The 12,551-nt window shown below is 42.6% G+C and overlaps 2 protein-coding genes across 2 annotated transcripts; one reads left to right on the forward strand and one right to left on the reverse strand.

The window, feature by feature from the left end:
* Positions 1–1,162: 1,162 nt before the first annotated feature.
* Positions 1,163–5,211, forward strand: hmgcl (3-hydroxy-3-methylglutaryl-CoA lyase). The gene is made up of 9 exons (XM_034576463.1): positions 1,163–1,299; positions 1,479–1,562; positions 1,752–1,859; positions 1,997–2,092; positions 3,402–3,550; positions 3,655–3,718; positions 3,829–4,017; positions 4,108–4,233; positions 4,821–5,211. The coding sequence occupies exons 1-9, from the start codon at positions 1,213–1,215 to the stop codon at positions 4,920–4,922; spliced, it is 1,005 nt and encodes a 334-aa protein (XP_034432354.1). The 5' UTR covers positions 1,163–1,212; the 3' UTR covers positions 4,923–5,211.
* Positions 5,212–6,357: 1,146 nt separating this feature from the next.
* cx35.4 (connexin 35.4) lies at positions 6,358–9,068 on the reverse strand. Its single transcript, XM_034576464.1, has 2 exons — positions 8,864–9,068; positions 6,358–8,278 (listed from the first exon to the last, which is right to left on the reverse strand). Exon 2 carries the CDS (start codon positions 8,227–8,229, stop codon positions 7,366–7,368), a length of 864 nt encoding a protein of 287 aa, XP_034432355.1. The 5' UTR covers positions 8,230–8,278; positions 8,864–9,068; the 3' UTR covers positions 6,358–7,365.
* Between the last annotated feature and the right edge of the window lie 3,483 nt (positions 9,069–12,551).

The raw sequence follows: 12,551 nt of genomic DNA on the forward strand, positions 1-12,551 counted from the left end.
ATCAGAGATATCAACACTTGAGTTAAATTTTGTACTGTTTTTAATAAATACAGTACAAACTGATAGTGTTGTTATTCTCATTTAATTGGTGATAAAAGCAGCTGTATGTTTATTTTTGACACTGCACTTATTCATAAGCAGTCGTCTCTTTGATGCTCACCCTTTACAGGTCATTATTTTTGGACCTTTTCTACGGTGCAATAGATAAGATTACACAAAATTGGTAAATTTTGAGACTATACCTTTGGAACCATTGTTGGAATTGACTTCAAAACCTGTTCCCTCTACCTTCCACCTCCTAAACGTTCTCTCTATGGCCAGTTTTAGCACAGTCCTGTAGAGGCTATTGTAACTTGTTCATTTACATCCCATCCTGTCTGGGGTTTAGAAACCACAACTTTAAGGAACCACACCTTGATGCAGCATCTCTTTATAATTACAGAGTATGTATCTGCTCCCAGGTGAATGTAGTCACGTGGCAGCTCTGACCTTTTTTCACAGCAGACATTTAAATATGTCCCAATAAGAAAAGATGGATGAAAAAATAAACATTGTCTGATTTGCATGTAGCTGCTTCAGTTTCAGGGTCCTGGGATCGTACATACTAGCTCACTGTCACAGTCATTTCTTACTGGGAGTAATTAATAAATACTGACTAAATACAAAATAAAATTTAAATATATTTCTGAGGTCTGATTGGGTTTACATAAGTTGTAAACACTACCAAAATACCTCCATCTATGAGGTTATATTTTTGTCTATGTATGTTAGTTTGCAGGATTACACAAAAATTACTGAACTGATTTCCGTTAAAAATTTTGCGGAGTGGTGTGGCACAACCCAAGGAAGAATCTATTAAATTTCAATATGGATCTGGATCAGGGGACAGATCCAGGATGTTTGTTTCTCTTTCTTTAACATTGTGAGATCGGGCATCTTTCCACATAAGAGAATAATTAGTGGAGCTCGATTAAGAAAAATCAGACAACATTCATGAGTGTGTGTAATAAATAAAGATAAAAATCTGGATCTAGTGGATTTTATTGTGGTTTCATAAGGACACCGTTAGTAGAGCAATGTATTCTACTGGGTGCCACTCTAGTTCAAAAAGCAGTTTTCATGCCCGGCCTGTAGAGGTCGCCCTTGTGTGAGCTGTGAGGACTGTGTGGCTCCGATGAGGAAGAGGTGACGTACTCCAGAGGCTGGACCAACATGGCGACCGTCCTGAGGCTCGTCAACAGAGGCACGATTAGTTCAGCGATGGGACAACAGTACCTGACGTTCAGCTCCGCAGCGAAGGTCAGAGAGTCCCGCAGTGTTTTTACTTTACCCTGCAGGTGCTGGTGTGTTTATTCATCCTGCTGCTGTTAGCGACACCTACGGTTCACTTAGCTAACACAGGCCGGTGCTAACTGGCTAATATACCAAATATATATATATATATATATATATAATATATTATGTGTGTTTGTGTGTAGGCTAGTGTGAAAGCGTGTCAAGCTCTTCCAGAGAAGGTGAAAATAGTGGAGGTGGGACCCAGAGACGGTCTTCAGAATGAGAAGGTAACATTCTAAACTTTATTATTTAATGAGCGTGGTAATGACTCAACACATCTTCTTCCTGTTGTGCTGAGGTAGACCAGGTGCACAGGTCACGTGTTGTGCAACCGGAACAATTCCAGGCACGCTCTGGTGTCGGTGTGTTTTATAAAGTGCTCCTCATTGTTGTTGTTCTACTGTTCCCACTCTCAGACCATCGTGCCAACAGAGACCAAAATCCACCTGATTGACTTGTTGTCAGAGTCCGGGCTGCGGGTCATCGAGGCCACCAGCTTTGTGTCCCCAAAGTGGGTCCCACAGGTGAGTCTGGTGTCCCAGAGCGATCCACATGCAAAGTGCTGCACACATCCACAGAGGGCAGGACAGAAACTCCAGCAGTGGGCAATGAATGAGGCTTGTGCTCTCCGTGCTAATTGGTTTCTGTGTTTTAATGTCAGATGGCAGATCAGGTGGAGGTGATGAAGGGGATTGGTAGGAAACCTGGAGTGTCGTATCCAGTCCTTACCCCCAACCTCAAGGGTTTCCATGCTGCTGTGAGTGTCAACTAAAGCATTCCAACACACTTCACTAATATGCTTCTTTTACACCAAAATCCCTTAAAAGGCGATTGTCTTCATGATTTTTTTCCTCAGTGAGTCATGTTTGATGACCCGAATGTGCCAGAAACCGAGAGTTTTAATAAAATAAAAGAGATCAGCGGTATATGCCAGTGAAACAGAGCACCCTGACGCAACTCTGACGACAATGGCAGGGAGGGTGAATACCTCAGCCAGGTGTGTCCTGCAACCTTACACACAGGCCAATGGCACGTTTCCTTCCAGTGTCAGAACTCACATCCCAAGACAAACTGAGTGACATTTTTACTGGTTAGTAATGATAGAGGGTGAAACGGACCGGATCCTGTTTGTTGATCAGTGATAGTGTTTATTGTTAAAGTGAGCGCAGGTCAGAGGGGGAATGATGAGGAAGCTCCGACATGAGACTCGACTGGCGAATGGACTTTTAATGAATCATATCCTGTCCTGAAACAGCAGTGTTTATTCAGTGGTGGAAACCCACTGAAACTATGAGTGTAGCTAAAAACATGATAAGGGGTTGAGTTCTATCAAAGTTATATTGACGTGTCTTAAATTTCTATAGAGGAAAAGTTACATCGCGATAATTATCGATATCGTTTTATCGCCCAGCCCTACCTGGAGCCAAACCCGTCGTAAAGAAAACACTTTTGAACAACGTTATTAACATAACTCAGTTTGTTTGGATTAAATACTACTATACTTTAAATCTTCTATGTCGATATTTATTTTCTATGCGTCATTAGGATGTTTCTGTGGAAAGTTTGGCAGTACAAATGGTCTTTTTTTCCCTCAGTGAGTCTTGTTCGATGTCCCGAATGTGCCAGAAGCCGAGAGGCCATCTTACCTCGTTGTATTGCCAGTGTTGCAATTGGCACAATATGAAGAAATAAACCTTGTTGCATGTTGTTCCCAAGATGTAACAAACAATATAATCATGGCAATATATACGCACCAACACCTGGAAGTTCAATGCACATCATTACATCATGCATAAAAGGTGCAGTATCAGCTTCTAACTAAAGAAGAAGAAAATAACACGGTCACTCGGGTCTCGCGTTTCCATCACGTCACGTGGGATTGAACACCGATTGTATCCCTTCCCATTGTAGACTAAACCCAGATGTTGGTGGGTGTTAGGGGCTAAAGTTACAGAGGCATAGATTATATCCTGCTTCTTATACTGTTGGGGGGGGGGGGGGGAAATCTCACAACTGAGGTAAACTTTCCCTCAAACTTCCCTTTTCCTTGCTCTCACATACCACAGGTGAAGGCAGGAGCTGCAGAGGTCGCCATATTTGGCGCGGCATCCGAGCTTTTCAGCAAGAAGAACATAAACTGCACCGTGGAGGAGAGTTTACAGCGCTTTGACGAGGTTATTAAAGCAGCTAAAGAGGCTGGTGTGCCAGTTCGAGGGTAGGCGCGCAGACTTGCGCTTAGTTGTTAACAACCCATTAAATCATTGTGATCCCAGTTTAATTCTCACACAAGTCCCATCCACGTTTTTCTTGTCTTCACAGATATGTGTCTTGTGTTCTTGGATGCCCGTATGAGGGCAAAGTGGCACCTGAAAAAGTTGCACATGTGAGTTCTCACTTAATATATGTTTACATTACGTCAAATCTTTTTTTAGAACCTTTTGACAAGAACACAAATAAAATAACCACATAAGCTCAAGCTTCTCCGTCTTGCAGGTAGCGAAGCGTCTGTATTCCATGGGCTGCTATGAGATCTCCCTGGGCGACACCATTGGAGTGGGGACTCCAGGTAGCATGACTCAGATGTTAACAGCAGTGACAAAAGAGGTGCCAGTCAGCGCCCTGGCAGTCCACTGCCACGATACCTACGGCCAGGCCCTGGCTAACATCCTTGTTGCCCTACAGGTCAGAAGTGTTTGCGAATGAAGTTGATGTTATGATTTGCAGGTGAATGATTAGTTATTATATCAGGTAAATATTGTCTCTGTTTTGCAGATGGGAATCAGTGTGGTCGACTCATCAGTAGCTGGACTGGGTGGCTGTCCCTATGCCCAGGGGGCTTCCGGGAATGTTGCTACTGAAGATGTCGTCTATATGTTGCATGGACTTGGGATTCAAACAGTAAAACGCCACTTTTTGTTTTCTCTTTGACCCTGTTCAGGCCTGGTTTTAACATCTGTCCTGAGCGGTCAGTGTAAAGTACAGGTGTGAACGCACCCAAATGTGCCCTCAATGCGTCTTGAAATCCGATCACTAGGAGCACAATTAGAGATGGTCCCATTCTATTAACTGTGCAACACAAACACATGGACAACAGAAACATCTGTAAACTCAAACTGGGTAAAAATTACATAATTTGGTCTTCAAAAAAGACATATTTATTTATTTATTTGTATATAGAGCGAAGCGAGATCCGATCACAAGAGGCCACAGGACACCTTTTAATTCAAGGTGTAAACTGACGAACTTTGAGCTGTGCATTTGTGATCAGATTTCTCTGGACGGATGTTAATGCCAGTGTGAACATTACCTTAAGCTTCCCCTGTCCTTTTGTTCCTGTGTAGTGGAGATTACAGATGCAACAGCGGCTCTTGTGATTTTTCTTTCATCATAATTTAGTTAGCAGGTCTATTTATTGTGTTCAACATGAGCTAAAACCTCCATAAATGCTTGAATCTTGATCGTCTGACTTTCTGTCCTCACCTCAGGGAGTGGACCTCTCCAAGCTGATCTCGGCCGGAGCTTTCATCTGTCGAAGCCTCAACAGAAAGACCAGCTCCAAAGTGGCACAGGCCACGTGCAAACTGTAGACGACAGCCCGACCACGCGCTCTTACACAAACTGTACAAACCTCTGACCATGTAACCTGGAGCCGTCATCCTCTATACGTTCCCTTCTATCCTCTTTAAGTTTGGTTTGTATGAAGATATTCTTTCGATGTTTGAATGTAACTGCCCCCACTCTCTGTTTCAAAATGAAATACTTGATTAGATAATCACTACATGAAAGCATCGCTGGAACAGTGCCTTATGTAAATTCTAATCATACACAAGCTACCTTTCAAAGCCCTTTTTTTCTTTTATGTTATTATATAGTTTGCTTACATCACTGGAGCAGTGGGTAAGATAAAGTTTAATAAAGATAATGTGTTGTTTTGATTTTTGATCATTCTGTAATTGCTGTGACCATCATCAGATTAATGATCGATCTCAGGAGAATCTGTGGAAACATCTGTCCTAATGAATCTGGGCATTGTGTTGATTTGTGAAACAACAGGACTGTGCTCTACTCCACTGTTTTTTTTGTTTTACATATGCAGGATTACTGGTTTTACTTCAATGTGTTTAAGTATTTATTTTGAAAAGCCTGTACATAATCAACTAGATTGTGAGTTTTAAAAATAAACATGATTTCATGAACCAAATGTGTCATTGATGTATTATTTTCAAAAATGTTTAATCTACAGAGTCTCAGTGTACATGATAAAGGCCGATGTTTGGTGCCTTCGCCAGTGCCCAAAATCAGTTTCCTAAATGTGCCAGATTTTTTTCCCATCAAGATCCATGAATTATCCTCGAGAAAAATACGAAGATGTTGAAAAAGCCTTATCTCTCAATGTTAATATGTTCCTGGATCCGCAAGAAAACGAATTAACAAACAAATGGACAGGGGGGGGGGGACATAACCTCCTTTGCTGGATTCAAAGCCATCGTTGACCGTATAAGGAACTAAAGTAAGAGTCTTAAATCTTTTACAGATTCCATAGTGATTTGATAGTGTGTTGCGGAAATGATTCAAACTAAACAAAAACTTTTCTTTGCCGCACCTCAGAGGAACCTGACTGACGGGTCTGACAGGCAGAGTGAAATTCTTCCTCCAGGCCTCTGCAGCCGTACATGAAGGACAGACAGAGAAGAAACGTCTCACGATGATTCACAGCAATTTGAAATGATTAACGGCTAATTGTTGTGGCAAGAAATTTAGTCATGAGTCAAAAGCAATGGAAACATTCAGCTCCTTAGTCCTGATCTGATAGTATCAGGGGAGTAAAAGTGAATTTGTGTTATGTTGAGATAGAATGTTAAGTTCTCTAGAAATCTAGCTGTTGTACTAAATATGTCATTAATCTTTTTCTGATGTGTTTATAAATCTGAAAAAAAAATTCTAAAAGCAAATATTTTGGAAATAAAAATCCATATAAGCACCACTAACTGTTGTAGCTCAAAACAGAAAGACACATTCATTACATTTAAACTTAATTTATTCAATTTTATAAAAAACAACATTGGTAACAAGTGTAGAAAGTACATTTCCAGCCGATGTGCACAGATGTTGACGACTGTTGACTCACAAAATTGCGTCATACTTCAGTGAGCGGAGCTGCCTCCTACCTACACCACTGTGTTCCAGCTCCAGCAACAGAGTTAAACAGCAGCATTCCTTTCACCTCATTTAAATCAACAGTGGTCTCATGAGGCCAGGTTGTGTACAAGGATGTCAGCAGCCTCAGCAACTTGTGGCTGTCGCTGCATAAACCTGAGAGCTGTGAGCTTATGTCTGCACAGGATGTAAAGACAAAGATAGTGATATTTTGATTTTGTTGCTGGCATTAATCTTGTCCGAGAGATTAAATGCATCATTTTGGGCCAGTTTGCAAATCTTCAAGTACTAGTCAGCCATAACTCTAGGACTCCACACTTGAGATCATCACGATACAGAACCTGTCATATGAAGCCATGATCCGAGTTTTAATAAAATAAAAGAGATAACCGGAATATGCCAGTGACACTTGAGCACCCTGACACACCACTGTCACAATGGAGGGTGAATACCTCAGCCAGGTGTGTCCTTCAGCTGTTCGCACAGGCCAATGGCTTGTTTCCTTCCTGTGTCAAAACTCCCATCCCAAGACAAACTGAGTGAAATTAGTTCTGATAGAGGGTGAAACGGTGAAGCTGGAAAGGTCCTTTATTGTATTCAAAAAGGAACCTCACGTATCGTGAACACATACATTTGGCTCTAAATGACCTGTTAATATTGTGGATGTTGACTTGGAAACCAAAGTTCATGCTCTTAAAGAGTCTCTAGATGTGGACACAGGGGCCCACAGGATGAATCCAGTTGTGATGACTCAGCTTCCAGAGCCTAACTCATACTGTAGTTTTGCTCGTAGCTCTGAGTCTTTTCATTTTTTGGGGAGGTTTTTCATTAGGTTCTCGCCCCAAACACCACCTAGCTTGTCCTGATTCAGGATCAAGAAGCAATGGACAGGTTGGGAGCAGACGCCCGTATCTTCTCTTCAAGTTTCAACATGGAAGGTCTGTGCGAAGACTTGAACGCAGACTTGAAGGACGGAGGCTTGTCCTTCTTGTCCACCCTCGACATCGGCTGGCTGCAGTTGTTGAAGGGGTCGTCGTTGTAGTCGTCCACTTTCACGGGTATGTTGCGGCTGCGCCTCTTGATCTTGTTCGTGCACCGTGCGATGCGCTTGGAGATGAGGTAGACGATCTCGCAGATGTTCAGGACGATACAGAGGGCCGAGGCGCCGACCATGAAGTAGGTAAAGACCTTCTTCTCGGTGGGGTGGCCAATGTAGCAGTCCACCTGGTTGGGGCAGGGCCAGACCTCGCACTTGACTAGCCTTGGCAGGTAGAAGCTGTCGTAGACCCAGTGGAGGATGTAGAGGAAGGCGACCTCGATGATCGTTTTCACAAAGAGGCTGATCAGGTAAGTCCACCACAAGCCGCCGTGTTTCCTACCCGTGTTACTGTACAGCTTGATGTTATCATGGTGCTTGGCCTGGTGCTTGCGCTCACGGTCGTCGCGGTAGGCCACGTGCATGACCACCATGAACGAGGGGCACGTGACGAAGATGAGCTGCAGGGCCCACAGGCGGATGTGGGAGATGGGGAAGAAGTGGTCGTAGCAGACGTTGGCGCAGCCGGGCTGCTTGGTGTTGCAGTCAAAGTCTTTCTGCTCGTCGCCCCACACTCGCTCCGCCGCCACCACATACACCATCACCCTGAACACGAACACCACAGACAGCCATATTCTCCCGAAAGCTGTGGAGTATTTGTTCACCCCACTGAGGAGGGCTTGGAAGTTCTTCCAGTCCATGTCCTTGGACGAAAGTCAAATCGTCTCTAGTAGTAGTTTATCTTCAAACCTGGAAATGGCAGAATGAAAAATGAGTCATCATGTGCTCCCTGTCTGCTTCATTTTCTACTCAGTGAACATCAGTGTTAGTGCTGCCTCACCCCTCTTTAATAACACAGAACTATTTATTCAGACTTTTTCAAATCATTAACTTCTCTTCCAAATTAGATTTAACGTGAAAACATCCCTCACAGAACTGATTTCTCAGCTCCACCTTAAATGAACTCACCACAATAACACACAGTGAGTAGGAGGCCTGGAGCCAAACCCGTCGTAAAGAAAACACGTTTGAACAACGTTACTAACATTACTCAGTTTGTTTGGAGAAAATACTACTTTAATGTCAATATTTATTTCCTATGAGTCATTAGGATTTTCCCGTGGAAAGTTTGGCTCCTTATGTACAAATGGTCTCTAAACATCACACAATTAAATCACAGAGGCTGCTAACGTGGCCGCTTTGTTAAAGACAACGAATCAACACAATCTAAAACTCTCATTTCCAACTGGCTGAGACGCGACCTGAGAAACTCACGAAGCGCCACTCATCTCAGACACATCCAAAAGTTCGTCATGAAGAGTTGTTTCCACTTACCCACAGAGGCTTTACTCCATAATGAGTTCAAAGACGCGTGATTTAATATATTTCCACTGATTTATTCCTGTTTCAAAGTCGTTTTAGTCCTTTAACGCGCAGATGAGAGTCCCCTGCGCCAGGTAGACGAACGCCAGTGTTGAGAAATGCGCCCGTGGGTGGGGTTAAAGAAGAAAGACTGGAGCTGCTTCAGAAGATCGCCCTTTTTTTCATTCTCTACTTCCCTCCCTCTCCTTCTATGCCTCTCGCTCGCTCTCTCTTCATTCCTCACACGCCAGAGTTCAGTGACTATTCCAATATGAATAGGCACATGTGTTAAAATTAAAGTGCACACAAACCATCTCCAGGTACTTGGAACAGGAGTTGGAGAGGAGGTCTACATGTGGAGGATAATGTTTCGGGGGCCAGAGAACCAATCACAGCCGTTGTGGTTTTGAGACCACACATGGTTCAGAACTGTGGTGGGTAATATGAGAACCACCAGGGGACCCAATGCAGTGCCCTGAGGAACATTTTAGTTTTATTTCAAAGTATATTATATATTTCAAAGGGACATGTGTTCATCATCTCCATACATATATTTCAGATGCATAGAATTCTATACCAAGTTTCATCTGATAGCATATATGTCTCTTTATAATTGGTTAAATTAAGCATTTAAAATCAATGTGACTGCCCTGTTACTGTCCTGTTAACCCACAAAAATGTTTTAGTGGTGACATGGCTCCATTGTATTCCTGCGCCATGTTTCCATGAACACATCCCATTGTCATTGTCTCAACTTGTTTCGCAGTATGTACCATACGTAAGAGGCCGACACACCCTGAACTTAATACATTTTTATGTTGCGCATGTTTCCAAAGTATGAGGAGTGCTAGGTAAAACATGTTTCCCTAGATGTTGTGAGGGGGTAAACAGGGAGAAATTTGTCATGATCTACCCAGATTTATTTCCTCCATTCCTCTTTCGTTCATTTCCTGCACTTTTTATGATCTTCTGTTCAACCTCTACGCCCTCTGGGGAGCCCAAAAGCTGTATTGTGTTTCCTTCATTCTTTATAAGACAAGGCTCTACTCAAATAACACAATTCATGAACTCACAGTTCGCTCAAACCTCATGAGCTCCAATTTTTGTCTCTACTCAACTTAAACTGATTTTTCTTACAATTTGCAGTTAACATTTGTGAAGCTCACTGCACTACCATGTGTCTGTCTTGTAGGATGAGCAGCCTATTATCAGGAGTGTCTGTAGACGTTTGCAAGCCCCCAGATGCTGTGAGGATTATCAAATACCACCTCGCTGTGCCACTACCTGCATGTTGCTGCAGAGCGGTGTCTGCATTCAGATCTATTGAATCCCGTGTTTACACAATGTAAAAAAGGTAAAGACGTGTTCACACATCACCGGCCTCAAGTCCAGTCAAGTGTATTTGTATTTCTCAGTGCAGTGACATCTCAATGGGTCTTTTATGCTCACGACCGAGTCCTAAAGTTCAAACTTTCCACAAACACGTGATATAACAGCAGGTGCCACATGCATTATATTGCACAGTAACCTGATGATCAAGATGAATTCCGATTTGACGTTGAGACATAGATTGAAAATACAAGATGTGTATTTGTCTCACTTTATGTAATACAAACGAGTTAAAAAACTTTGACTGGGAAGCTCCATTAGCAACAAAAAAAAGTTTGTAGTTCCCTCTGTGAGCAGACAAACCTCAGCTGCCAAGTCTTTTAAGGAAGCACCTGTGGAGCGAGGACAAGCAACTTTAGTAAGTAGTAAATAAAGGAGAAGCAATAAAGAACGACAATAGTAATAATAAGATAAATACAGTGATCACAGAATAAAATAAAAAATGTATTTACAAAAAATAAAATACAATATAAGAACAAGATAATAAACCAATCAATTGAATTTTATTTGTATAGCCCATATTCACAAATCGCAATTTAACTTTAAGGTGCAACATCCTCTGCCCTTAACCCTCAACTAGAGTGAGTGAAACCTAAAAACACCTCACCACAGAAGTGTAACAGAGCACATCAACAAAACAACAAATTTAAAAGGCAGTGTCTAACATAAATGAAGAGGGGCATCAATGTTTACAGTATTTATACAGAAGAAAAACTCTGACATAGATGAAGGCAGCAGCAATGACAATTGTAATGACACAGGTATGGCCAGTAATACTAATATATGTGAGGAGGTACATTGTATATCTAAGCAAGTGGTATTATAATCCACGATCATCTTCCATAGGGATCCACAATCACAATTCACGATGTGGCTGCAACGAGAAAGCTCAAGGACTCCGGGGAAGGAAGTGACATGTATATGAGAAACCAATGTGATGAAGAGGGAGAAAAGAAGAATTCTGGATGGATATATTGGAGCAAATGTAAGTAATCAGACTAAAACATTGAGCATTTATTTCCATCTGTGTATAAATATAAAAGGCAGAATGGATGTGATTCAAACTGTGTAAAGTACCTCTAAATAAACAGACTGCTGACACCTCGTCTCTAAGTCTGGCAGCTATGAGCTACAACTCTCAGAGCAATGTTAGAAATATCAGCTGCCGGTTGTCCTCTTTCATCTGAACACAACATCTGTACGTGTAACATTTAGAGCCGCCTCGTAGACGAGAGGAGGACTTGAATGGGACGGGGGGAGGGGGGGGAGGGGGAGAGCTTTTTTGGCTGTTGAGGAGCAACTGGTCCAGGCAGTCTGCCGGGGCACACCTGCAGGAATGCGCCCCGTGACTCAACCTCTATCAGGCGACATGTCTTAACAGGAAGGAGCAGCCCGGACGAAATAAACACCTCGCTTTTCGACTGCTGCTGCTGCTGTGAAAGGAAAGAAACGCACCAGCAGCAGAGAAAGCTGTGGCCAGGAGGACGGACAAAACTCAGGAAGAGATGGGAGTGGTCTCATAATGAGAGTGATAAACAAGGGCTGCACGTCCTGGGGCCTGTTTATATTACATAATTTATTTTTGTTCAATTAACTCTTCATGTCCAGAACCTAGAGGCCGTTTGGACAATATTTCCTCTAGTAGTGCAAAGATCAGTGTGGAAAAAATGTGACACACACACACACACAGATTTTTGTTCCCATCTACACCTTGTGGTATCTCGTCTTTCCAGTACTTTTGCTTTCATCTGTAGAGGCTGTGAAGTTTCAGCTGCCACTCCAAAACACTGTAGGTAAACAGGTTGATTTATGTAACAACTAGTTACTGTAATAATCCACAGGCCTCATTTGTTGACATGTTTTCATTGGTAGCCATCCAATGATACGGCCATTGTTTGTGGAAAGACTTTATCCAGATTGAGTTTCTAAACGTTGATATTTATAGACATCAAGTAAAAATGTATTCACTTTCACTACGCTGATGTTCTAGTAGAGGTTTCAGGAGAGGAAATCTCAAAACCCTCTGTGGATACAATTGAAAGCATCCACCGTAAGTACACAAGCCATCTTTTTACTCTCCCCTGGCATGTTGCAGTGTAAATACTGGAATCATCCATCCAGAGGCAGCACGGGCGGTCAAATTCCTGCGCTGGGTGGTTCCACACGTCAGTGCAGATGAATCAGAGGAGTGGGAGACTCCTCCTCTGCCCTCCTCTCAGTACCAATCAAGCCAAACAATGAGGGCGCCGCTCATAGCAACAGGACGATCTGG

Source organism: Hippoglossus hippoglossus, chromosome 22 (genome assembly GCF_009819705.1).
Source record: "Hippoglossus hippoglossus isolate fHipHip1 chromosome 22, fHipHip1.pri, whole genome shotgun sequence".
In the NCBI taxonomy this organism is placed as follows: domain Eukaryota; kingdom Metazoa; phylum Chordata; class Actinopteri; order Pleuronectiformes; family Pleuronectidae; genus Hippoglossus; species Hippoglossus hippoglossus.

Coding starts and splice junctions, on each gene's coding strand:
- hmgcl (XM_034576463.1), top strand. CDS start 1,213: ATGGCGACCGTCCTGAGGCTCGTCAACAGAGGCACGATTAGTTCAGCG. Junction 1,300..1,478: donor CGTTCAGCTCCGCAGCGAAG/GTCAGAGAGTCC, acceptor GTTTGTGTGTAG/GCTAGTGTGAAAGCGTGTCA. Junction 3,551..3,654: donor GCTGGTGTGCCAGTTCGAGG/GTAGGCGCGCAG, acceptor TTGTCTTCACAG/ATATGTGTCTTGTGTTCTTG.
- cx35.4 (XM_034576464.1), bottom strand. CDS start 8,229: ATGGACTGGAAGAACTTCCAAGCCCTCCTCAGTGGGGTGAACAAATAC.